Source organism: Oncorhynchus keta, chromosome 5, assembly GCF_023373465.1.
Source record: "Oncorhynchus keta strain PuntledgeMale-10-30-2019 chromosome 5, Oket_V2, whole genome shotgun sequence".
NCBI lineage: Eukaryota > Metazoa > Chordata > Actinopteri > Salmoniformes > Salmonidae > Oncorhynchus > Oncorhynchus keta.
This window is the reverse complement of record NC_068425.1, coordinates 12,247,681-12,274,776: the sequence shown is the minus strand read 5'-3', so window position 1 is coordinate 12,274,776 and position 27,096 is coordinate 12,247,681. Positions and strand designations below refer to the sequence as shown.

The window sequence follows — 27,096 nt, the reverse complement described above, 5'->3', positions numbered from 1 at the left end:
CCCATCAAATTATACTACGCTACTTCAGGCCTCATTACCAAAAAGAAATGCAGGCTCACTCAGCGATACCTGCTCGGTCAAGCAGGTCAAGTCCATTGTGTCAACCTAAGATGCTGACTATTCAGAAGGAGAGATTTTAGAAACCTGTCTGGTTGCTGGCACCAAAATCCATCCCCTCTGCCAGGCAGCTCCGGTTGAGAACCTAACTATGGACTGTAACTAGGGCATCAATGAGAGTGGCTTTGTTTTTCAGGGATACTGAGCCTTAAAACAATAACAAAACAGTATGGTACAATGGTGCTGCTTTTTAATTAATTACATAGTCTTTATAGTTTACTTATTGCACATCCAAGTTAGTTAAAAAAAAAACAATAGTGCAATTGACTATACACACATTACATACAGAAGGTACCATGCGGTGTACAAACAAGCTTTAAACAAAGCCAGGTTCAGGTTGGACTCTTGTCTTCCTTTTCATAGTTCCACGGAGGGAGGGATCTCCGAGACCGTGAGCGTAGCTGCCTGCAGCTGCAGTATAAAAAGCGACGGCTTGACTGGACAGTGACTGCCTGCATATCGTATGGGCAGGAGGCAGGGCTGGCTGTGCCATGGTGGGTCCTTCCACCTGAGGAAGACCTCCAAGTCTGGCTGCCAGGTATAGGGGCAGGCGGGTTAGGGAAAATGAAAGCTCACCACAGCCAGGGTTCCTAATATACTTCTGTATTACAACATAACTAAAACTTCTATTGGTCTAGATGACGTTGGGGTTTAACATTTGAGGTGCCAGATCTAACGTCTGGGTATATTCTCTGGAGAAAGCAGAACTTCTATTGGTCTAGATGACGTTAGGGTGTAATATTTGGGGTGTAACTATCTAACGTCTGGGTATATTCTCTGGAGAAAGCTTACAGCAGAACTTATCTTTGGTCCATGCTCAAAACAGGACTTTTTGGTAACTTTAATGAACTTGGACAAAGTCTACCAGCCATGTAGTGAACACAGAAGGGCAACGTGCTGTGGGTTTGTGGCAATAAGGTAGCTTAGGGCTTTACTCAATCTGTCGCTGAAGCGGTACAGATGGTACGATAGAAAGTCATTTCCAATTGAGTCATGCAGCGTTTACCGTGAATGGAGTCTCCGCTAATGCGGGAACGTTGCCTTTAAACGCTGAACTTCCACGATACAGATTGTATAGAGCCCTTAAGCTTTTATAGGATCACATGGCTGATTAGTACAGTGATCTAATGGATCTAGATGAGACATTAATGGGATCATTTCAAAGCCATACTAAAAATTTCAAAAAACAAAAATCAGGTCCTCATTTAAGACATACAAAATGGATGAAATAAAAAGACTACACCAAACAATGTGTCACAAAGTGTGTACATAAATAATACTAAAAACGCATCAATAGTCAGGACAGCATTGGTTCTGTATGTCGGCACAGCAGAGAAAAGACAGGGGTCTGCATTGTGGTTGGGATGGTCCATGTTACTGGCTGGGGGTTAGGTTAGGACATCAATTCTTCAGAGTGCGGACTTAAAACAGCTCATTTCCATCCACACCGAATATGTTCCCCACTGAAACAGAGACTGGGAAATAACAGTTCCACCCTTAAATTGTAGATATAAGATCAAAATTGGATCACTTAACTATTAAAAATTAACAGACAAGATATTTAAAATGCTCCTATCAAGTGTTAGCCAAGTGTTAGCCATAGTTTCATGTTGGGGTGATAGCTCGGGCAAGCAGCAAGTTGACAAAAGGGGGGGTAAATCAGAGTGTTTGGTAGAACCAACAGACAAGTCATAGCCCAAGATCCTATAGTTTCTTACACAGCATTAGGCTGGGTCCTTTATAACATCTCGTCCAATCAAAGTGTCCCATCCTGTAGTCTCGTCCAATCAAAGTGTCCCATCCAGTAGTCTCTCCCACCCAGCAGACAGTACCAGCAGGAGCAGTTCTGTCTTTGACAGCCAGAGTGACTTACTGTGCTCCATCATCTGGTTCAAGTTCCAGTTCACACGGCTTGCTACATCGACAGTTCTAGGTAATGCAATCCTGGCTGGGGTCTTTATGAAAACAGACCCTTTCAGAGTGTGTGTGCGAGAGAGAGAGAGAGAGAGAGAGAGAGGAGGTGAAAGTGTGGGTGTGAGTCAGTCAGTCTGATTCCACCCCCCCTTTCTATTGCATGACGGATATTCTAGGAAAGGGCGCTAATCTTCTAGGAAAGGCAGAGCACGGCATGTAGAACAACATAGCAGAGGCACGTTCACAGCGCTCCCTCAAGCAGTTTGTCCTCTGCTCTGCTCCGTGTCTCTAGGTGAGCGGTATAACTGGTTGGGGAACTGTAGATGAACTCTTGTGTCTAGGCAACAGTGTGTCTCCCTGAAGTATGGCCCTGTGAGTTCTAGGAGATAAGGAGCCACAGCTTCGGGTCCCGTGCCTCACGTTGTCGGGGTGCCGGATCTCCCATGTGAGAACAGAGGTTGTGTGGCAGGATGGGGGAGGTGGTGACACCTCATCAGCACCCACATTGGTTTCTGTGGGTTTCTAGCCTCACTTACAAAACAGGCTCCTCCCCTTCTCGCTCCTTCAGTTGGAACTCTCAGCGAGGTTTATTTTCACGGATGAGGAGTAAAAACAGCCTTCTCTTTGTTTTGGCTGTGGTGCTGTTCCCAGTGGAGGAGGTGGAGGAAGCAGGCGCAGGGTCCGCTAGGCTGGGGCTGGGCTCCGAGGAGGCTGCGTGTGAGCTGAGGACAGGGGGAAGGAGTGCTCTTCACACGGGGTGCGAGGGCAGCTCCAGCAGGGTGGGGGTGGGTGTCGGGGGGAGGTGGTGGAAGCCCACCTCGATGGCAGTGCCCTCTGTGATGCTCACCACGTCGTCGCCCCTCCCACGCTGGCGACGGATGGCACTGAAATAGGCATTCATCAGCTGCATGATCTCAGTCAGCTGTGAGAGAGAGAGAGAGAGAGAGAGAGAGAGAGAGAGAGAGAGAGAGGGAGAGAGAGAACAGAGGCAGGGGGAAGAGAGAGAGAACAGAGAAAGGTGGAGAGAGAGAAAGAGAGGGAGAACAGAGAACAGAGAAAGAACGAAAAAGTGAGAGAGAACAGAAGGGGAGAGAGAGAGAGAGAACAGAGAATCAGACTGGTGACAGTGTGAGGAGTGGCTTTCTCAATGTCTGTGTCTGGCACCATCATGGGAGGGAGGGGAGAGATGATGTCATCCAGCTGCTGCTGGAACAGACACAATCCTCCAGGGATGGTCAGAGCGTGATGTGCCTTGGCACATTCTGCAGCAGCACCAGCACTCACACCACTGGACTGAACTTCAGTAAGACACAACCCTAACAACAACAAAGGCAGATGGGTAATTGCATTTCAACATATCATGTCTGTGTTTCAGCTGGGTTTTATATCTGTCCTTAAGGTCACAGCAAAATATTGCATTAGCTCATGATCGTATGTTCCTGGTGAACTCTGCCCAATCCACTTAAATCCTCTAAGTTTAATACAGAGCAATGTGAGCCCCATAGTTCAGAAAAGTATCACCCTCCTTTAGCTGGCCTCCAATTTGCCTGTTCTGCTGCCCCAATAAATAAATAAAAGCCACTCTTGTGCCCCGTGAGAGAGAGATCACAGAGAGGGCTTTGTTCCGCGTGGGAAGATGCAAGCAAATCTGCAGAATGAACGGATGATTTGTTCTCACAAAGAAAAAAATAATTAGCTGTTTGGGGAAATATCCAGGTTTCTGGGAAATGTTATGGGCTAATATTTTAGTCTAACACCGCAAAGAAAAAAACTCACCCCCGCTTAGTATTTAATAACAGGAAGTAAGACTCTTGGTGGTTGATTCTGGTGGCAGAGAGAGAGGCAGGCTGTGTACTCTCGTTTAAATCACGATTAATTACTGTTTTTGCACGTGGGTCAGGGCGCTGTGGGTGGAATAACATCATGAGCAGGCAGAGTGGCTGTTTCAATGACTGTGCACAACGTGTCACTGTGATCAGGAATAGAGGCCATTCACCAGGCACAATAAAGAGGCTCACTGCTGTATGCGGCCCGAATGAGGAGAACAACTGGAGTCAATCAAAGACCTTTTCAGGTTTAATTCCACCTACAGACTCCGCTATGTGTCTGTGAGTGACAGATGTATCATTAGTACACACAATGCCTCCTGCTATGAGCTTTTGTTCGCCCACCTTGGTAGTTTCAAACAGCAGGTCTCGGTCGCCGGCGGTGATCTTGAAGGTGTTGCTGTCGGAGACGCCGTAGGAGCAGATCTGTCCGTAGGGGAAGGACTCCAGAGCCTCCGCCTCGCCCTGCCTGTACAGAGACACACACGTCGCTGCCACACCCAGCCACAGCTTCTGAGAGAAACTACCTGTCGAACTCTAGAGAGCGAGAGAGGGAGATAAAGAGAGAGAGAGAGAGAGAGAGAGAGAGAGAGAGAGAGAGAGAGAGAGAGAGAGAGAGAGAGAGAGAGAGAGAGAGAGAGAGAGAGAGAGAGAGAGAGAGAGAGAGAGGGAGAGAAAGATAGAAAGAGAGAGCAAGAGGGCGAAAGAGGTCAGTACTATAATCTCTCTTTACGCTCAACTCACTTATCTGTGTAGACGGAGAAAGGAGTTATACTCACAATATAGAAGTCCACCTCATAGAGTGTGCAGCCAAAGCCAGACCACTGGCGTGCGATGGTGAGGTAGGCAGTCATACTGTCCCTCCTGCTGTACCCGGCCAGGCCCTTCCAGCACTCCACAATGGTGCTCATGATGGCCGCAGCCTCCTCCTTCAGACGGCTGCGTAGCCGCAGGTTCTGCTCCACCTTCTGCTTGTGGGCTGCAGTGGCCGTATGGTTCCACAACGCCCCTCCCAGGAGACCCCCGGGGAAGCGCTGGGGGCAGCCCTGGCCCGGGGTCTGGGTGCCGGGGAGGAGGGCGGGGGGGGCACAGGGGGGCATGAGGAGCCGGGCCTCCACCATGTGGCCGGGGAAGAGCTCGTCCAGAGGGGGGCAGGGGGAGTGGGTGCTGAAGTCCCCGATCACAGACTGAAGCCGCAGGGCAGCCAGGGTCTGGAGGTCCTCCTCACCGGCTGGGAGCTGACCTCGCACCACCATCTCATGGCACTGCAGGGAGAGAGAGAGGGGGAGAGAAGAAGAGAGACATAGAGGAGGATAGAGAAAGAGAGCATGAGTGAGATTTAAGAAAATGAAGAGTGGAGAGTGGAGTGGAGGGGGGGTTTAAAAGAGAGAGAAAAATAGAAGCGGGTAAAGAGATGGGGACAGCGTGTCAGTAACGCTCTCCTTCCATCCATAATAGTTGTACCCCACCCTGTTTTACTCAGGCCCATAACTATTTTATAACTGTCCTCAGGAAGAATGTACTAATGGACTCTCAGCAGTGCAGCCTGGGCTCTCAGCAGTGCAGCCAATGGCCTTACTCATGTTTTTAAAGCATTGTGTTAAATTACTATTGTGCATAGCAAGATTTTAACGACTGTTAAGTGAAACGTAATAACGCAGTGAAATACTAGGAATGAGTCACTGGCCAAAGCTATTAAAATGTCTCGTTATCATTATTGGAACAGCCACTAAAGTCTAATTTAACATTGACAATAACACAGGAAATAGAGGCGCCAATCTCCCCCCTCTTTCTCTCTCTCTTCTCTCTCTCTCTCTCTCTCTCTCTCTCTCTCTCTCTCTCTCTCTCTCTCTCTCTCTCTCTCTCTCTCTCTCTCTCTCTCTCTCTCTCTCTCTCTCTCTCTCTCTCTCTCACTCTCTCCCCCTCTCTCTCTCTCTCTGTGAGGTTTGTTACCTGTTCAAAGAGGAAGAGGTACTCGATACTGTCAACAGATATGGTGTCAGCATCCAGAAGGCAGTAGAGTTTGAAGCAAAGCCTCCACTGGGAGTCTGAGTCTGGCTCTTTGGCAGACAGGCTGGAGAGGGAGGGTAGGATGGGAGGGAGGGAGGGAGGGAGGGAGAGGGAGAGAGAGAGAGAGAGAGAAAGAGGGAGAGAGAGAGAGAGAGAGAGAGAGAGAGAGAGAGAGAGGGAGAGAGAGGGAGAGAGAGAGAAAGAGAGAGAGGGGGAGAGAGAGGGAGAGAGAGAGAGAGGGGGAGAGAGGGAGAGAGAGAGAGAGGGGGAGAGAGGGGGAGAGGGAGAGAGAGAGAGAGAGAGAGAGAGAGAGAGAGAGAGAGAGAGAGAGAGAGAGAGAGAGAGAGAGAGAGAGAGAGAGAGGAGAGAGAGAGAGAGAGAGAGAGAGGGAGAGAGGGAGAGAGAGAGAAAGAGAGAGAGGGGGGAGAGAGGGAGAGAGAGAGAGAGGGGGAGAGAGGGAGAGAGAGAGAGAGAGGGGAGAGAGGGGAGAGAGGGGAGAGAGAGAGAGAGAGAGAGAGAGAGAGAGAGAGAGAGAGAGAGAGAGGAGAGAGAAGATAGAGAGAGGGAGAGAGAAAGTGAGAGAGAAGAGAGAGAGGGAGAGAGAGTGAGAGAGAGAGAGAGAGAGAGAGAGAGAGAGAGAGAGAGAGAGAGAGAGAGAGAGAGAGAGAGAGAGAGAGAGAGAGAGAGAGAGAGAGAGAGAGAGAGAGAGAGGGAGAGAGAGAGAGAGAGAGAGAGAGGAGGAGGAACACAAGGGGTTAGCAGGGGTGACGGGTGGGAAAACAACACACAGACGAGCATGCACGCACACACATACGCACACACACACTTGCATGCATGAGAACTCCCCAACTGGCTGGCCAGGTCAATATCCCACCACCCCATTGCTTCCTGTCTGTGACATCACCATGTGCTGCAGCGGATGATGACTAACAGTGACTAGCTACATTTGGTATGTTTACCCTGTCACTCTTAGCTCTGTAGACTGTAGACACACGCGCACCTCTTAGAACAACACTGAGCCCTTCTATTCCAGCTGAATTCACTCCTTATCTGCCACACTGAGACTTATCCTTACACAAGCACATGACATCGGTGTCACATTGAGTGTACAGTGGGTGCTCTGACTGCAGAGAAACAGACATGGTGACACAAGCCCACTACTTTCCCAGCATGGTGTCAGTTTGTGTTTGACAAATGAGACAGCAAGGTCAGCAGTTACCAGGGACTTGGTTCATTTACAGCATGAGAGCTGGACCACAGGAGAAGAAAAAAACAAATGATACTATCTATCTGTAGAAACTAGGAGAATAGAAAAGTATAGAACTTTTGTGAAACATTACAGCACAGTTGAGAAATATATGGCAATTAGAAATCAAAACGGGATAGTCAAATATACTGTGTCGGTAAAATGTAACTAGTATGTATTAGCTGGAAGTAAAAGCCTCGGTGTTGTTGTTCATTAGTTTACTCTAATTTGGGGAGGGGTGGTAGGGTCAGGGGAAAATAATAATGATACAAATTGTAAATGATGCGGACAATTAAATTGATAGAATCCACAATCTATCTGCAATATTAAAGCTGAAGCACCCCCGAAAAAAATCAATCAATCAAATGAAAATACATCAAATTTAAAAAATAAAAATGACACTATCAATGACACTATCAATCAGCGACTTCAGATTCCTCTGTCTGTTGTTCTACGGGACATAGCTTGGATTCATGGCACATACATATAATAGATGAGTTCTCATTCAATTCTGGAGTAGGCCAACTTTTCTAACCTCGTACTGATGTCTGCCTGTCTGTCTGCCTGTCTGTCTGCCTGTCTGCGCAATATTTACTTTTCAAACCTGGTGAGGATGTCAGCGATGATGGTGCTGCCCCCTACAGCTCTCTCCCAGTGGGCGTTCTGCTCAAACAGGGAAAACGTGTTTCTGCTCTCCTTCAGACCCAGCTTCTCCAACATCCTCCTCACCACCTAGCAGAGGAGAGAGAGAGAGAGAGAGAGCGATAGCGCGAGAGAGAGAGAGAGAGAGAGAGAACAGAGGCAGGGGGAAGAGAGAGAGAACAGAGAAAGGTGGAGAGTGAGAAAGAGAGGAGAGAGAGAGAGAGAGAGAGAGAGAGAGAGAGAGAGAGAGAGAGAGAGAGAGAGAGAGAGAGAGAGAGAGAGAGAGACAGAGAGAGTGTCTTGAGGAGTACAGGCAGTCCCCAACTTGCTGGGTCTGGTAAGGAGTGGGGACAACACTTTACAGTGCAAGTCTCCACAAAGGTCAACTAGATTGGAGAGGGTGTTCGTAGATCTTGGTAGAGACAGAGATGATAGAGAGATGATAGAGAGGTGCCCCCTCACCTCGTTGGCGGTGGTGTGTGAGCTGATGTGGAGCTGACAGGAGCCTGGTCCTGGGTAGTGAACTGTACACAGCATCTCCTGTCTCCCCATCAGCACCTGGATCTCCTCCCAGGAGGGAACACATTCCCGACACCGTGTCTTCTCCAGAGCCTCCCCGATGAACGACGCATAGTTATCCATCTCAGACTCCGGAAATTGGCTCTGGATCCTGGACCACGGGAGGGGAGAGAGGAGACACGGGAGTGAGCCGGGTGAGTGTGTGTGTGTATGACTAAATGAAGCTCCACTACATTTCAAAAGGCAAACTGAAGCACGTCAGTGATTCAAATATTGATAATGCGAGGCCTGTAAACCGTTAAATTATTTTAACTGGATTTGCGTCATCCTTTCAGTTCAACATAAGCCATCTTTATTTTCTTTCGTGTTGGCAATACTGAGAAGTCAATGAGGCGAGGAACGACCAATGTTCTCACTTTGGCTCTCAGACTTAAAAGGCTCTCCTCCCTCCATCCTTCAAAGAGACTGTAAAAAGGGAAAGAAAACATGTTTGACTTTCAGCAGCGCTCTTTACAGAAACAGGTGTTTCCGCTCACGTGAACCAGAGTGACCTGCCACTTCCTCCCAGCGGAGTGGCCAGGGAAGGTGAGGGGGGGGGGGTCAACCTTCAATGGGCCGAAAATCTCCAACACACGCAAGAATGTCAGAGGTGTGAAAGATGACCTGACCGAGCCATGAGCTCACCCCAGCACAAACATGGAAGGGTAGAAGTTGGGGAAGGAAGCAATTATACTACAGTGTCCGTCCCAAAATATACAGCACAGAGAACAGAGAAGAGCTGGAGTGAGAAAGGGGGTGAATGAGTGGAGTCTCAGACACTTCAGACAGCCAAATGGAGAGAGAGAGAGAGAGAGAGAGAGAGAGAGAGAGAGAGAGAGAGAGAGAGAGAGAGAGAGAGAGAGAGAGAGAGAGAGAGAGAGAGAGAGAGAGAGAGGCCCTCTCACTCCCCTCTCTGTTCCTCTGTCTCATTACGGGGCACAGGGTGGGTTTTGTCCTGCTGCTCAAACATAATTAGGAATGTTCCACTGAGGGAGGCTGTGCTGTGTGATCCCTTTCCGTCTGCCCCCACCCCCACCCGCCAGCCCAACCTCCTCTCCTCCACCCACGCAGGGCTCATGCCGACCCTTCTCCGACTGGGGACATTCCCTGGGGGGGGGGTTCTCAGGACACCATAGGGGTAGAGGGGGAGGGGGGCTCAGTCTCTGGGCCCTCTGCCCAGTGTGCAGCTCCAGTTCTGTCCAGCTGTGGGTTCAGCCTCAACACTCTCTCACAGAGGTCTCAGGGAAACACTGACCCTATCTCTTTATAGCAGCGCTGCTGCATAACCCACCACCTTGTATTTAGGCTGACCCCGGAGGCTGCTAGCTAGCTATACTGTGAAAATTCAACTGCCATACTTACCCATGCCAAACATACAGTACATTCAGAAAGTATTCAGACCCCTTGACTTTTTCCACATTTTGTTACGTTACACCCTTATTCTAAAAAGTATTAAATAGTATTATTTTCCTCGTCAATCTACACACAATACCACATAATGACAAAGCAAAAACAGGTTTTTAGAAATGTTTGCATATTTATTAAAAATAAAAAACAGAAATATGACATTTACATAAGTATTCAGACCCTTTATCTTTATCAGACCCTTTGTACTTTGTTAAAGCACCTTTGGCAGCGATTACAGCCTCGAGTCTTCTTGGGTATGACGTTACAAGCTTGGTACACCTGTTTTTGGGGAGTTTCTCATTCTTCTCTGCACATCCTCTCAAGCTCTGTCAGGTTGTCTCTTCAGAGATGTTTGATTGAGTTTAAGTCCGGGCTCTGGCTGGGCCACTCAAGGACATTCAGACAACTCCTGTGTTGTCTTGGCTGTGTGCTTAGGGTCGTTGTCCTGTTGGAAGGTGAACCTTCACCCCAGTCTGAGGTCCTCGAGCAGGTTTTCATCAAGGATCTCTCTGTACTTTTCTCCATTCATCTTTGCCTCGATACTGACAAGTCTCCCAGCCCCTGCCACTGAAAAACATCTCCACAGCATGATGCTGCCACCACCGTGCTTCACTGTAGGGATGGTGGCAGGTTTGCTCCATAACGTGACGCTTGGCATTCAGGCCAAATCTTGGTCTCATCAGACCAGAGAAACTTGTCTTTAGGTGCTTTTTGGCTAGCTCCAAGCCAGCTGTTATATGCCTTTTACTGAGGAGTAGCTTCCGTCTGGCCACTATACAATAAAAGCCTGATTGGTGGAGTGCTGCAGAGAAGGTTCTCCCATCTACACAGAGGAACTCTGGAGCTCTGTCAGAGGGACCATCGGGTTCTTGGTCACCTCCCTGACCAAGGCCCTTCTCCCCCGGTTGTTCAGTTTGGCCGGGCAGCCAACTCTAGGAAGAGTCCTGGCGGTTCCAAACTTCTTCCACTGACGAACGGTGTAGGCCACTGTTTTCTTGGAGTCCTTCAATGTTGCTGAAATGTTTTGCTACCCCAGATCTGTACCTCGAAACAATCCAGTCTTGGAGCTCAATCAAGTTGTAGAAACATCTCAAGGATGATTAATGGAAACAGGTTGCACCTGAGCTCAATTTCGACTTTCATAGCAAAGGGTCTGAACACTTATGTAAAGAAGGTATTTCTGTTTTTTGTTTTTAATACATTTGCAAAAATATCTAAAAACCTGTTTTCGCTTTGTCATTATGGGGTATTGTGTGTAGATTGCTGAGGATTTTTTCAAGGGGTCTGAATACTTTCCCGACGGCACAGTACATACAACCCCTACCGTGAGAGACAGTGTGTTCTAGCTCTGAGTGGTGGATGCCTCAGTGTGCTGTATATTGCAACTGTTCCATTAGCTTTGGCCTGATACTGAGTCGCAATGTAAACATGGGCATCATATATAGTGCTTTATGACTTGCAGTCCAACAGAGGCTTCAGGCCAAAGATTAGCACTGTTAATATAGCTTAGCATGTGGCTAATTCAGAGCTGCAAATCCACTCCGAAAACACTGGATCTGTCTGGGGTCGTGCAGTAACAACGTGAGGGCATATCACACTACTATATGTAACTGGTGGTGAGCAGGCTTGTCTTCTGTCTCCTCCCACGGTGGGTCCCCATGCTACTGGCACCCTTCTGGCCCACACCCTGACTCCCATTTCTCCCTCGTACCGCAGCCCTATTCCCCCCTCACCTCTCCAATCATTTCTGTGACAGGGTACAGACACACCTGTCAACACCAAAGACGTTCTATTGTTGGTGAAACCAGCTGATGCCTTAAAGTTTTCCGCAGGCTACGACAGAGCTAGGTGGATGGGTAGAGGAAGAATTACACCTCCTGTCGAGGGTGTTGTGTTATATGTTGTGTGTGTCACCTCTTGAGGTGGAAGCGCAGGTATTTAAGCACGGCGGGGCCGGGCAGGAAGGTGCAGCTCATGCAGGTGAGGAGCTGCCAGTAGCGGAGGTGTGCGGCGGTGTGGGGCTGCGGCGTGCAGCTGGTCTGCTTCACCAGCTGGCAGTAGACCTCGTCCCGGAGCGGCCGCAGGTCCAGACAGGTCTGCAGCACGCCCTGGATCAGAGGCACCGGGTCCCGCGCAGACTCCAGCTGCTGCAGACAGTTGAAGAGCTTCACCGCTTCCTCCCGCACCGTGGCGTAGCCCTTACCGCTGTGGTCTGTGTGGGGGGGGGGGGGATTAGGCATTAGACCAGACTAGACCAGTACCGCTGTGGTCTGTGTGTGTGGGGGGGGAATTAGGAGTTAGACCAGACTAGACCAGTACCGCTGTGGTCTGGGGGGAGGGGGAATTAGGAGTTAGACCAGGACCAGTACCGCTGTGGTCTGTGGGGGTGGGAGAATTAGGAATTAGACCAGACTAGACCAGTCAGCATGTTTGAGAATAGATGATCCTGCTTCTGTGATGTCTATTGGTGGAACGACTAAGCTTTAGTGGCCATTTCTCATCATGCCTTATCTTAGCTGTCTCACTCAACTCGACTTGGCACGCAGGCAGGTAGGACTAACTCAATGGTAAGTCTATAAGTGAGTCTGTTACAGTGTATGATTACTGGGCATGTCAATGAGCATGTGACAGCATTACTCATATGTGAGTGGGTGTGTGTGTAACTGCTCGTGTTTTACTGCAGAGTTTACAGGCATGGCACTGACCGCAGGGACTGGTGGTAGCATGGTAGTAGTACTTACAGGTGTGTTCCAGGCTGCCGTAAGGGAAGGGCAACAGGGGGGCATACAGGGGGCTCTGGGTGTGCTTCAGGATGGGGTTGTGCTGGTAGATATTATCTACCACCTCAGGGTTAAACTTGTTCTCCTGGAGAAGAAAGACAGAGAGACAGACAGACAGTTAAAGAGAGAGAGAGAGAGTGACAGATGAGCTTCCTTGACATTCCAGCTGACCTGGGAGCAGCCCCAAGCAGGGCTGCTATGAGAGAGAGTGTGTTGGGTAACAGGGGTGACTAGGGTCAGTGGGAGTCAGGCCATGGAGCAGGAGGAGCTATGACCGCTTTTTAAACACCTGGGGACCCAACAAAACACACCGCCATCATTGACACTATTTACAGTTGAAGTCGGAAGTTTACACACACTTAGGTTGGAGTCATTAAAACTCGTTTTTCAACCACTCCACAAATTTCTTGTTAACCAACTATAGTTTTGGCAAGTCGGTTAGGACATCTACTTTGTGCATGGCACAAGTCATTTTACCTACAACAATTGTTTACAGACAGATTATTTCACTGTATCACAATTCCAGTGGGTCAGAAGTTAACATAAACTAAGTTGACTGTGCCTTTAAACAGCTTGGAAAATTTCAGAAAATGATGTCATGGCTTTAGAAGCTTCTGATAGGCTAATTGACATCATTTGAGGAAATTGGAGGTGTACCTGTGGATGTATTTCAAGGTCTACCCTCAAACTCAGTGCCTCTTTGCTTGACATCATGGGAAAATGAAAAGAAATCAGCCAAGAGCTCAGAAAAAAAATTGTAGACCTCCACAAGTCTGGTTCATCGTTGGGAGTAATTTCCAAACACCTGAAGGTACCACGTTCATCTGTACAAACAATAGTACACAAGTATGAACACCATGGGACCACGCAGCCGTGGAAGGAGACACGTTCTGTCTCCTAGAGATGAACGTACTTTGGTGCAAAAAGTGAAAATCAATTACAGAACAACTTTTTGGAGAAATGTCCTCTGGTCTGATGAAACAAAAATAGAAGTGTTTGGCCATAATGACCATCGTTATGTTTGGAGGAAAAAGGGGAGGCTTGCAAGCTGAAGAACACCATCCCAACCGTGAAGCATGGGGGTGGCAGCATCATGTTGTGGGGGTGTTTTGCTGCAGGAGGGACTGGTGCACTTCACAAAATAGATGGCATCATGAGGACAGAAAATTATATGGATATATTGAAGCAACATCTCAAAACATCAGTCAGGAAGTTAAAGCTTGGTCGCAAATGGGTCTTCCAAATGGACAATGACCCCAAGCATACTTCCAAAGTTGTGGCAAAATGGCTTAAGGACAACAAAGTCAAGGTATTGGAGTGACCATCACAAAGCCCTGACCTCGATCCCATAGAAAATGTGTGGGCACAATTGAAAAAGCGTGTGCGAGCAAGGAGGCCTACAAACCTGACTCAATTACAGCAGCTCTGTCAGGAGGAATTTAAAGGCAATGCTAGCAAATACTAATTGAGTGTATGTAAACTTCTGACCCAATATGATGAAAGAAATAAAAGCTGAAATAAAAAATTCCCTCTACTATTATTCTGACATTTCACATCCTTAAAATAAAGTGGTGATCCTAACTGACCTAAGACATTGAATGTTTACTAGGATTAAATGTCAGGAATTGTGAAAAACTGAGTTGAAATGTATTTGGCTAAGGTGTATTTAAACATCCGACTTCAACTGTACATGTCTGTGGTATCTCGCTACAGATGACAGAAACACATTCATTGACAGAAACACATTTTACATGACATTTGAGTAATTTAGCAGACGCTCTAATCCAGAGTGATTTACAGGAGCTCTAATCAAGAGTGATTTACAGGAGCTCTAATCCAGAGTGATTTACAGAAGCTCTAATCCAGAGTGATTTACAGGAGCTCTAATCCAGAGTGATTTACAGGAGCTCTAATCCAGAGTGATTTACAGGAGCTCTAATCCAAAGTGATTTACAGGAGCTCTAATCCAGAGTGATTTACAGGAGCTCTAATCCAGAGTGATTTACAGGAGCAAAGTGATTTACAGGAGCTCTAATCCAGAATTTACAGGAGCTCTAATCCAGAGTGATTTACAGGAGCTCTAATCCAGAGTGATTTACAGAAGCTCTAATCCAGAGTGATTTACAGGAGCTCTAATCCAGAGTGATTTACAGGAGCTCTAATCCAGAGTGATTTACAGGAGCTCTAATCCAAAGTGATTTACAGGAGCTCTAATCCAGAGTGATTTACAGGAGCTCTAATCCAGAGTGATTTACAGGAGCTCTAATCCAGAGTGATTTACAGGAGCAATTAGGGTTAAGTGCTTTGCTCAAGGGCACAGACAGATTTTTCAAAGAGTCAGCCGAGGATTCAAACCAGCGACCTTTTGACCAGCGACTGGCCCAACTTCTTAACCGCTAGGCTTCTTGCCGCCCTACGCAGATGGCATCCACTACTGCAATCCTTGCCTGCACCTGTTGACCATTAGTAATGTTGCCACTGCTCTCCCTCCTTCCCCCAATTCACCCTCCTTTGTGTGGCAAAGTTGACACATTCCTCTGAAATGTTTTGGTCTATCTGAACTGGGACCATGTGGAACACTGGCAGACTGTCTATTGGACAGACACATACAGCCTACATACACAACACATTACCATAGGCGAACATACTGTGCCTGTAGAGTGCTCAACACTGGGAAACACATTGCAGTCTATGTAGAGGTCGCAAGAGGACAACGGGATTCATTTATAATCTACAGGATTCCGACAGAACATCCATCCTCATTATGTCCTAAAAACGGACATGTTCCCTTGTCCTTCTCACTCTCCCCCCCCCGCCACCTCTCCCTGTCCCTCTTTCACACGCAACAGAGACTGGAGGTCCAAGGCTGAAATGGTCATCTCTCTTCACCTCCATGTCTGGTGGGACACACATCTACACTCCGAGATAAGCACTTCTCTCACACAAAGAACTCCTCTATTCATTCTCTCCCTCTCCATCTCTCCCTCCCTCTCTCTTCCTCTCCCTCCCTCTCTCCCTCCCTCACTCCCCCTCTCCTGTAGTGTCAGTTCTGTTCAGTTGAGTTCTCCAGCCTTCAGTGGGATTCGGCTAGGCTTTGTGTTAAGTGTGAGAAAGAGTGTTGGAAGGGGTGGAGGAGGATTGGAAAGGGGGAGGAAGAGAAGACAGGGGCAACACTTTAAAAAGCGGGCCCCTCTCTTCCTCCTTCCGTGACCCGGCCTCCCGTTGGCTGAGCAGGGGCCCGGCAGGGCAAATGGAAGGAGACAGATTAAACTCTCTGGACCAGATCACAGACTCTCGCTGGGAGATTGGGGACCCTCGCAGTGAGATTAGGTACCCTAGAGGCCAAATTGGGGAGTGCTTATCTGTGCCTCGTCACCCATTCGTCTGCTGTATGAGATTCCAGCATGCTCTGCTCGCTAGCAACCACATCTCTACAAATCTGGGTGTTCACATGCACCCACACACACACACACAGGGCTACTTTAAACACCTTCTCACGTGATAAGAGTTCAGGCGGAAGTCAAGTGATCGAAGGCACATTTACAAGAATACACACACAACAACACACAAACTCAGAATAGCAAACAAGCATAGACTTAACACCACTTGGTAAATTCCAAAGTGATGGCAGAGCGTGGTCTGTATTCTTCTCTTAGACTTTGTCTTAGTGATGAATGAAATCATACTTCAAAAATGGAATAACTTGTTTAAGTGAGGCATGTTTCTGTGGGCACACACACGTACACACCCCAGGACCAGGTCCAAATATGAGGCTTTGCCTTGCACACCCTCTTCATCCACCCTTTTGCCTCTAAAAATGACACGTTCCTTAAAATAGCGCAGAACATTCCGGTGGAACTTTTACGGGGTGCCTCCTCTCACAGCTTGCCGGAATAAGATAATTCCCTGAAAGCAGCAGCAACGACAGTTGGAGGACACTTTGGACTCGCGGCCCAGTCTGGTCGCGCGGTTGCCGTTGTGTTGCTGCGGTCCGTGTTTGGTGACCCTTGTCATCGGCAGCTTGGCAGTGGTCTAGTCAGGGGCGGGCAGCGAGATGCTGTGAAGCAGTGTGTGTGTGTGTGTGCATATGTGTGTGTCTCACCTCGATGTCTCGGATCAGGAGCTGAGTGGGCGTCTCCACGGGGGCTTTTGTGTCGATGACCTTCTGGACAGCGCAGGCCCAGTGCACAGCCTCGTTGAAGTGCTTGGTGTACAGCCTGTAGCAGTGCTTACGCCCATACACTGTGATGCTCCAGTACCCTGAAACACACATGCACACAGGCACAGGGAAGTCAGTCATCAGTGTATCGTGTACTGAAAGCATGAGTAAACATGAAAAAAAAACAGAAACTGAACATTCAAAGAACAATATAGCTATAGAGAGCAGAATCGAAGGCCTATACTTATAAATTAACTGTGGTTTCAGAAAATAAGGAAGCCTGCTCCACTCTCCCTCTCATGTGGTCTGAACATGGGACATTCCACATATCTGGTGTGACTCCTGCTTCCTCACTTCCTCTCTGGGTTTCACGGTCAGCGATCATCCCGGGAGGGTCCCCAAACTTTATTAGCCACTAAGCCCAACCGAAACGACTACAACCAAGTCAGGACAGAGGTGTGTCCACTCCTGGCACAACACCTGGCCTAACCTCCTGTAAGAACTGAGAAAGTGCAGTGTATGACCCATGGGCCAATCATACCCTGAGTTTGTTACCATGTGATCTCCTGCTAGCTACGTGACTTGGCATACTGATTTTTCTTTGTTTCGATTGGTCAAGTTCAAAAGCCAAGTGAGGCTAAAGTGTGTGTGTGTGTGTGTGACCCCATTCATATCTATCTCACAAGTGAGAGATAGAGAGGTGGAAGGAGATACTGGGCCTAAAAGGGGACTAGTATTGTATTGTATGGTAAGGCGATAAGGAGGAAGCCATTAGGTCCATACCACTCTGCTGGGACAGACTGATAGAGGAACACAGACAGAACACACAGCCACCAGTGAGCTGTACTTAGACTAAGTGCAGGACAAAACAGAGTACAGACTTCTCTGCAGGAAAGTCCCAGAGCAGATTTAGGGGAATGTTTGGGTTAGTTATTTTTTAAGTGGTTGTCTAAAGTCAGCAGGCGAAGGTACAATCCCCTCCATACAGTCACAGAGGGCCTTTGTGTGTGTGTGTGTGTGTGTGTCGTGGGTGAGTAATAGAAGTGTGTGTGTGGTGTGTCTTCACACAACAATAGCATTTCACCTGTATTTCCTTTCCGATTCCTGTCATTCAGGGTGTTAAACGGTAAAAGGCCCATTCTGGTGCTGATGACTCAGAAGGTTCCAGACAAACACAAGTTGTGGAGAGAAAAGTGGACTGCGTTTTCCAGACTTCCTCTGGGTGTACTGGGCTCACAGGAACTGAGAGGAGACCGTAAATCCTCACATTATGACCGCTTTGAGATCTTTACCAATATTTGATCATTGAACCGCTTAAGGATAGTGGACCAATATGGAACTCATTATCTGGGGCTTAGTTATAAGAGGGAATTTTGGATATACACGCCAGTGCATGCTCATGTGTCTCTGTGTGTGTGCGTGAGTGGCACTCACCCGTCTCCTTGAAGGTCTGTTTGTCTGGCCAGATGACAGAGCAGAGGTTGGTGAGCACCAGTGTTCCCAGTCTGCGGGCTCCTCTCTCTGAGCTGCTGTAGTAGTCTAAGGAGTCCAGGCTCAGTACAAACCAGTAGCACCTCTGCTTGATCCAGCTTCCACACACCTCCCGGAACAGCCAGCCTACACACACACACACACACACACACACACACACACACACACACACACACACACACACACACACACACACACACACACACACACACACACACACACACACACACACACACACACACACACACACACACACACACAATGAATGTGTGAGAAAGATCAAAAAGGTAGCCAAAAAAAGATCTGCACATGATAGACTGTGTGTGTATGTGTGTGTTTGCACATGTGTGTGTGTGTGTGTGTGTGTGTGTGTGTGTGTGTGTATGTGTGCGTGTGTGTGCGCAACTGTGTGTGTGTGGTGTGTGTGTCTTATTTGGTTGAATTTAAGGGTTAATTGGTTTGGGCTGAACATAATCACTAAGAGGTTGAACCCATCGGACATAAAATATGTCTGTAACGTGCAGAACAGGTTAAAAATAACGGCAGCTAATGGTATAGTCAGACATTAAGGCCTGTGTGCCTGCCACCAGGATAATTACAGCTGTAAAAAAACACACAAAGAAGAAAACGGGAGGTTGGAGAACAGTCGCTGGTGGTGGAGATGCAGGAAGAGAACTGGTGGACTGATCTGTCATTAACGCCCAGAGAGGGAGGGAGGGAGAGAGAAAGGCTGATACATTCTCCTGGCTCCCTTCACCATTCCACCCCTGTCACATAACCACGGCCCTCAGAACTGGGTGGTGTTCAGTAGGCATTGAACGAGACAAAACGGTGTGAAACGGACCTGAATTTGTTCAATAAAAATGGTAATTTTCCATTTCATAACTGTTTGTGTTTGGTCTCTACTGAACAGGATCCTGGTCTGCAGTGTCCAGCTTTACATGAAGGGGATGTACACTACATGGTCAAAAGCCCGTCGAACATCTCATTCCAAAATCTTGGGCATTAATAAGGAGTTGGTCCCCCCTTTGCTGCTATAACAGCCTCCACTCTTCTGGGAAGGCTTTCCACTAGAAGTTGGACCATTGCTACGGGGACTTGCTTCCATTCAGCCACAAAAGCATTAGTGAGGTCAGGTACTGATGTTGGGCAATTAGGCCTGGCTCGCAGTCGGTGTTCCAATTCATCCCAAAGGTCAGGGCCCTGTACCACTTCGTGGCTGAGCCATTGTTTCTCCTAGACGTTTCTACTTCACAATAACAGCACATACAGTTGACCGGGGCAGCTTTAGCAGGACAGAAATTTGATGAACTGACTTGTTGGAAAAGTGGCATCCTATGATGGTGCCACATTGAATGTCACTGAGCTCTTCAGTGAGGCCATTCTACTGACAATGTTTGTCTATGGAGATTGCATGGCTGTGTGCTCGATTTGATACACCTATCAGTAATGGGTGTGGCTGAAATAGCCGGATCCACTAATTTGAAGGGGTGTCCACATACTTTTGTATATATAGTCTATTACCCGTGTCCAGAAGGGAAAGTGGCTGTAGTGTTACCAAACACCAGCCATGCAGCAACCCACAGAGTGTGTCCCAAATGACACACTGTTCCCTGTATAGTACACTACCTTTGACCAGGGGACCATGGGGCTCTGGTCAAAAGTAGTGCACTATATAGAGAATAGGGTGGCATTTGGGACACAGAATATGTGTGCAAACTGTTCCTTCTAAATATTTAATCTCACCAAGCTGAGGGTAAATAAACCGGGTTTGGCCAAGCTCTGGCCAGGGGCTGCCCAGAGAGAGAGAGGAAGAGAGAGCAAGGGATGGATAGGGGTGGCGGTGAGAGGGAGGGGTAAAACGAGAGAGAGCAGTCAGAGTTCACAGTGAGGGGTGATGGATAGGCTGGCAGAGGGCCCTGGCTGGTCACCTGGCCCAAAGCTGGAGCAGGGCGCTATGGTGAGGCGGGGGCAGGTTTATGTGGCTGTGCCATCCGTTGTGTGTGTGTGTGTGTGTGTGTGTGTGTGTGTGTGTGTGTGTGTGTGTGTGTGTGTGTGTGTGTGTGCGTGCGTGTGTTTATGGGAACAGCAGTGCCATGTTCATTGGGCTAACTTCTTAGAACATCTCTGACGACCGAGCCAGCGTCACAGCTTCCTCTGTGGTTAGCAAGCTGCATGCCACCTGTCAGCTCTCCCTCGCTTTCCCTACAGCTCTTTTCTCTTCGCTCAGTCTCTCCCTCTTTCATCTCTCCCCCCGCACCAACTCCCCTTTTTCCTATGGTAAAGTGGTTTTCCCTACATGCAGAGCCCCCATTGCTACCATCCCCCATGTTACAACCCATAGACCCGGAGGGGGGCAGTCGAAGTGGGAGTCTACACACGTCTCATTCTGTTTCCCCTTTCCCAGTGGCAGCCTGGAACACACCATAAACCCACTCAATATAGTCCCCAGGTACTTAACACCACATCAACAGGAGCATAAAAACCAACATGAAATGGATAAATAAAAAACGATGAGGTAAGACAGGACGGGATTGGGTGGGGTGGATGATTGGGTCGGGGGTAGGGGGGTGGAGGGGTGTGGGTGGACTGGTTAGCGGAGAGCTGGGAGGCAGGTCGTCTGTCAGTTACACAGGATGTCCTGCAGCTGCTCTTTTTGAGATAGTGGGATAGAGAGATGGCCAACTTTGGATGGAAAGAGGGAGGAGAGAAAGAAAGAGAGAGAGAGTGAGAGAAGTAGAGAAAGAGAAGGAAAGGCAATGAGTGGGAGAGAGAGAAAGGGTGAAACAAGAGTCCCGGTCAGGACCCCCCCTGCCTTCCCCCCCCCCCCACGGTCCTCCATCTGGATCCCATCTCCCTGGCCTGCTAATGCGTCCCCTGGGGGGCCACGGCTCGCCCTTAATTTGTTTCATTTGTGACCCCAGACCCCTAACGCTGGCCCTGCCCCCTGAAACACAGACTGAGAAAACACTGGAGTCTGTCTCCCTCTGGTTCTGCTCTGTCCTTCCATCTCTGTGTGTACCTTCTGTTTGTTCTGGAGATTTGGAGGAGATTAAAAAGCATCTGAAAACAAACAGTCATCCATAAGGGAGCCGAGCTTTAATGAGCTTCAACACTAGGATTATGGGCTGAACAGAATTAGACAGAGATCCAAACAGAAAGGGAAACGATTGCAATTGAGTCGACTGAATCCCTTTCCAAATGACTGGAGTACTAAGTGATATGTAGCTAAAAATGAACAAACAAAGGAATGTCATTTATGCTCGTCACTGCATTCTGTCTAGGAGTTTCTCACTCCCTTGCTACTTCAATCTCTCTCTCTCTACCTTTTCCCCTCTGTCTGTCTCTCTCTGTCTAAGGCACGGTTCATGGCCTATTTTAGATAGTGAGGCGACACTTGGCCCCAGTTGCCTGAGGATGTCCCATTGTAAACCACACCAAACCACACCAAACAGCTAGGGACACCCTAGCACCAGGACATGTGATATATCCCTGCACACAACAAGGGCATGAACAGAGCAAGGCCTTCACATGTCCTGGAGCGTCAGTGGTGCTGGAGATGGTGGTGGTTGGTGGGGAAGACGGCCCGACTGAAGAGAAGAAATGCCAAGGCACACAGCGAGCACAGGGGCCCAGGGGAAGTATCCATCCCCCGATTGGGAAGAAATGCACCCCCCTAACCCCATCGCCTGCCCCTCTGCCTGGTCTCAGACGTCGGAACAGAGGGAGGAGGGGTGCAGCCAGCCAGTCGGCCAGGGGTGCTGCATGGTAACTGCTGTCCGAATTAGCCGATCAGGCTGCCGCCATCCCAAAGAGGACGTAACTTATCCAAGCGCTGGCATTTTACTGCAACCGTTTCGGTAGCAGGAAAAGCACACATGAATAGCCTGTGAGATCACTCCTCAAAAAGCGTCAGGCACGCAAGGCTCTTAATGCCGCTGATGGCCATCATTACATGATTACTGGGGGAAGGGTGTGTGTGTGTGTGTGTGTGTGTGTGTGTGTGTGTGTGTGTGTGTGTGTGTGTGTGTGTGTGTGTGTGTGTGTGTGTGTGTGTGTGTGTGTGTGTGTGTGTGTGTGGGCTTAGCTGTGGACAGTGAAGTGTACAGTACAGTAGTACAGTATGGTCTACTTAATCAGCGATAACACCGCAAACATGCACAGAGCTCAAACTCGGCTAACGCTCTCGGACGAGTGAACGTCATCATCCCACAGACTGTTATTACTGTACATGCAAATCACTGGGACTGGAACACATCAGCTACACAAAGAGAAAGGAGAGAGAGAGAGAATAGAGGGATGGTGTAGAAGTGTGTCGGGCAGGCAGGCTCACCTTTGACAAGCAGCTCGGGGTCTTCTTCCAGGCCCATCTTGCTCTTCTCTATGATCAGACTCTTCATCTCATCAGGAACCTCTGACAGACTGTGTCTGGGTGAGACAGAGAGAGGTGGTAAATAACAGCATCATACACTCCCACAGTGAAGGCACCCCCCCCCGATACCCTATTGGCTCTGAGTCGAAGGGAGGAGGGTAACCCCACACAACGTCTGCCAGCCCTAAGCCTCTCTGACACCCTAAGTGAGAGAGGAGAGGGGGACAAGTTGAAGTGCTGTGAATATCGTTCCCTCCACCCCTCCTCCACAGCTGCATGCATACCACGCCGCTGTGGACAGCTCGTCTCTCTTTAATTGGTTTGGCTGGCGGGCACAGCGGAGTGGAGGGAAGCGGAGGACTGAAAATAAAACGTGACAGAGCGACGCCGGACTGACTCAAAGCCAGCCAGCCAGGCAGTCCCAGGCCAGAGAGAGAGAGAGAGAGGACTGACTCAAAGCCAGCCAGCCAGGCTGTCCCAGGCCAGAGAGAGAGAGAGGACTGACTCAAAGCCAGCCAGCCAGGCAGTCCCAGGCCAGAGAGAGAGAGGACTGACTCAAAGCCAGCCAGCCAGGCAGTCCTAGGCCAGAGAGAGAGAGGACTGACTCAAAGTCAGCCAGCCAGGCAGTCCCAGGCCAGAGAGAGAGAGAGGACTGACTCAAAGCCAGCCAGGCAGTCCCAGGCCAGAGAGAGAGAGAGGACTGACTCAAAGCCAGCCAGCCAGGCTGTCCCAGGCCAGAGAGAGAGAGAGGACTGACTCAAAGCCAGCCAGCCAGGCAGTCCCAGGCCAGAGAGAGAGAGAGAGGACTGACTCAAGGCCAGCCAGCCAGGCAGTCCCAGGCCAGAGAGAGAGGACTGACTCAAAGCCAGCCAGCCAGGCAGTCCCAGGCCAGAGAGAGAGAGGACTGACTCAAAGCCAGCCAGGCAGTCCCAGGCCAGAGAGAGAGAGAGGACTGACTCAAAGCCAGCCAGCCAGGCAGTCCCAGGCCAGAGAGAGAGAGGACTGATTCAAAGCTTCTGGCCAGGCAGTCCCAGGCCAGAGAGAGAGAGAGGACTGACTCAAAGCCAGCCAGGCAGTCCCAGGCCAGAGAGAGAGAGAGGACTGACTCAAAGCCAGCCAGCCAGGCAGTCCCAGGCCAGAGAGAGAGAGAGGACTGACTCAAAGCCAGCCAGCCAGGCAGTCCCCGGCCAGAGAGAGAGAGAGAGGACTGACTCAAAGCCAGCCAGCCAGGCAGTCCCAGGCCAGAGAGAGAGGACTGATTCAAAGCCAGCCAGGCTGTCCCGGGCCAGAGAGAGAGAGAGGACTGATTCAAAGCCAGCCAGCCAGGCTGTCCCAGGCCAGAGAGAGAGAGGACTGATTCAAAGCCAACCAGCCAGGCTGTCCCAGGCCAGAGAGTAGAGAGGACTGATTCAAAGCCAGCCAGCCAGGCAGTCCCAGGCCAGTGGAGAGGACTGATTCAAAGCCAGCCAGGCTGTCCCGGGCCAAGAGTGACTGATTCAAAGCCAACCAGCCAGGCTGTCCCAGGCCAGAGAGAGAGAGGACTGATTCAAAGCCAGCCAGGCTGTCCCAGGCCAGAGAGAAGGACTGATTCAAAGCCAGCCAGCCAGGCTGTCCCAGGCCAGAGAGAGAGAGAGGACTGATTCAAAGCCAACCAGCCAGGCTGTCCCAGGCCAGAGAGAGAGAGAGGATTGATTCAAAGCCAGCCAGCCAGGCAGTCCCAGGCCAGAGAGAGAGAGGACTGATTCAAAGCCAGCCAGGCTGTCCCGGGCCAGAGAGAGAGGACTGATTCAAAGCCAAGCCCAGCCAGGCTGTCCCAGGCCAGAGAGAGATGAGGACTGACTCAAAGCCAGCCAGCCAGGCTGTCCCAGGCCAGAGAGAGAGAAGGACTGATTCAAAGCCAACCAGCCAGGCTGTCCCAGGCCAGAGAGAGAGAGAGGACTGACTCAAAGCCAGCCAGCCAGGCTGTCCCAGGAAGAGAGGACTGATTCAAAGCCAACCAGCCAGGCTGTCCCAGGCCAGAGAGACAGAGGACTGTTCAAAGTATCCACCAGCCAGGCTGTCCCAGGCCAGAGAGAGAGAGGACTGACTCAAAGCCAGCCAGCCAGGCTGTCCCAGGCCAGAGAGAGAGGAGGACTGATTCAAAGCCAACCAGCCAGGCTGTCCCAGGCCAGACAGAGAGAGGACTGAAAAGCCAGCCAGCCAGGCAGTCCCAGGCCAGAGAGAGAGAGAGGACTGATTCAAAGCCAACCAGCCAGGCTGTCCCAGGCCAGAGAGAGAGGACTGATTCAAAGCCAGCCAGCCAGGCTGTCCCAGGCCAGAGAGAGAGAGGACTGATTCAAAGCCAACCAGCCAGGCAGTCCCAGGCCAGAGAGAGAGAGAGGACTGATTCAAAGCCAGCCAGCCAGGCAGTCCCAGGCCAGAGAGAGAGAGAGGACTGATTCAAAGCCAGCCAGCCAGGCAGTCCCAGGCCAGAGAGAGAGAGAGGACTGATTCAAAGCCAACCAGCCAGGCTGTCCCAGGCCAGAGAGAGAAGAGGACTGATTCAAAGCCAACCAGCCAGGCTGTCCCAGGCCAGAGAGAGAGAGGACTGACTCAAAGCCAGCCAGCCAGGCAGTCCCAGGCCAGCAGAAACAGAGGCTGACTCAAGGCCAGCCAGCCAGGCAGTCCCAGGCCAGAGAGAGAGAGGACTGACTCAAAGCCAGCCAGCCAGGCAGTCCCAGGCCAGGAGAGAGAGAGAGAGGACTGACTCAAAGCCAGCCAGCCAGGCAGTCCCCGGCCAGAGAGAGAGAGAGGACTGATTCAAAGCCAGCCAGCCAGGCTGTCCCAGGCCAGAGAGAGAGAGAGGACTGATTCAAAGCCAACCAGCCAGGCTGTCCCAGGCCAGAGAGAGAGACTGATTCAAAGCCAGCCAGCCAGGCAGTCCCAGGCCAGAGAGAGGGACTGATTCAAAGCCAGCCAGGCTGTCCCGGCCAGAGAGAGAGAGAGGACTGATTCAAAGCCAACCAGCCAGGCTGTCCCAGGCCAGAGAGAGAGAGAGGACTGATTCAAAGCCAGCCAGGCTGTCCCAGGCCAGAGAGAGAAGGACTGATTCAAAGCCAGCCAGCCAGGCTGTCCCAGGCCAGAGAGAGAGAGGACTGATTCAAAGCCAACCAGCCAGGCTGTCCCAGGCCAGAGAGGACTGATTCAAAGCCAGCCAGCCAGGCAGTCCCAGGCCAGAGAGAGAGGACTGATTCAAAGCCAGCCAGGCTGTCCCGGGCCAGAGAGAGAGAGGACTGATTCAAAGCCAACCAGCCAGGCTGTCCCAGGCCAGAGAGAGAGAGGACTGATTCAAAGCCAGCCAGCCAGGCTGTCCCAGGCCAGAGAGAGAGAGAGGACTAATTCAAAGCCAACCAGCCAGGCTGTCCCAGGCCAGAGAGAGAGAGAGAGGATTGACTCAAAGCCAGCCAGCCAGGCTGTCCCAGGCCAGAGAGAGAGAGGACTGATTCAAAGCCAACCAGCCAGGCTGTCCCAGGCCAGAGAGAGAGGACTGACTCAAAGCCAACCAGCCAGGCTGTCCCAGGCCAGAGAGAGAGAGGACTGACTCAAAGCCAGCCAGCCAGGCTGTCCCAGGCCAGAGAGAGAGAGAGGACTGATTCAAAGCCAACCAGCCAGGCTGTCCCAGGCCAGAGAGAGAGAGGACTGACTCAAAGCCAGCCAGCCAGGCAGTCCCAGGCCAGAGAGAGAGAGAGGACTTTCAAAGCCAACCAGCCAGGCTGTCCCAGGCCAGAGAGAGAGAGGACTGATTCAAAGCCAGCCAGCCAGGCTGTCCCAGGCCAGAGAGAGAGAGGACTGATTCAAAGCCAACCAGCCAGGCAGTCCCAGGCCAGAGAGAGAGAGAGGACTGATTCAAAGCCAGCCAGCCAGGCAGTCCCAGGCCAGAGAGAGAGAGAGGACTGATTCAAAGCCAGCCAGCCAGGCAGTCCCAGGCCAGAGAGAGAGAGAGGACTTTCAAAGCCAGCCAGCCAGGCTGTCCCAGGCCAGAGAGAGAGAGAGGACTAATTCAAAGCCAACCAGCCAGGCTGTCCCAGGCCAGAGAGAGAGAGAGAGGATTGACTCAAAGCCAGCCAGCCAGGCTGTCCCAGGCCAGAGAGAGAGAGAGAGAGAGTTCAAAGGGTTACACTGTTGTCAGCTAATCGAAAACCCATAACAAACATCAAAAACATCTGGGAATTATGGGGAAACTGTTGTGAAATGCTCTCTCTCCTCTCTCTCTCTTTCTCAAGGGCCACTGTCAAAGAAGCCTTGTAAAAAGAAAAGCCACCACATGCAGTCATGGTGGTGGCGAGGACCTTGGACTGCAAAGTGACATTCGTTTCAGACATTTGGCCAGGCAATGTTTTGGACGACTGAGAGCTCAGCTTGTTATCTCTGGTCAAGGCCCATTTCCAGCCCATTCAATTGTTTATAAGGTTTATCTATGCTCATTTATTTATCTAATTACTAGTTTATTTTCTCTATTTCCTGCGTCAAACTAGCGTGTGAGGTATGAAGGGACAAACCCTCCTTCCTTCCCCTGAAAACACCAGGCAGGAAAT

General features: G+C 50.1%; 1 protein-coding gene across 3 annotated transcripts in view; it reads right to left on the bottom strand.

Moving 5' to 3' along the window:
- Positions 1–290: 290 nt before the first annotated feature.
- LOC118370812 (unconventional myosin-X-like) overlaps positions 291–27,096 on the bottom strand; it is a 57,771-nt gene continuing 30,965 nt past the window's right edge. For 2 of the 3 annotated variants that reach the window (XM_052518729.1, XM_052518731.1), the window contains 11 exons: positions 22,484–22,578; positions 18,094–18,276; positions 16,603–16,760; positions 12,462–12,585; positions 11,635–11,932; positions 8,218–8,425; positions 7,709–7,845; positions 5,811–5,931; positions 4,637–5,122; positions 4,203–4,394; positions 291–2,953 (listed from right to left, as the gene is read on the bottom strand). In XM_052518729.1, the coding sequence (XP_052374689.1) occupies positions 2,780–2,953; positions 4,203–4,394; positions 4,637–5,122; positions 5,811–5,931; positions 7,709–7,845; positions 8,218–8,425; positions 11,635–11,932; positions 12,462–12,585; positions 16,603–16,760; positions 18,094–18,276; positions 22,484–22,578 (2,176 nt within the window). In that variant the 3' untranslated portion in view covers positions 291–2,779. The remainder of the gene's footprint in view (positions 2,954–4,202; positions 4,395–4,636; positions 5,123–5,810; positions 5,932–7,708; positions 7,846–8,217; positions 8,426–11,634; positions 11,933–12,461; positions 12,586–16,602; positions 16,761–18,093; positions 18,277–22,483; positions 22,579–27,096) is intronic. The other variant, XM_052518730.1, reaches the window with a different exon arrangement.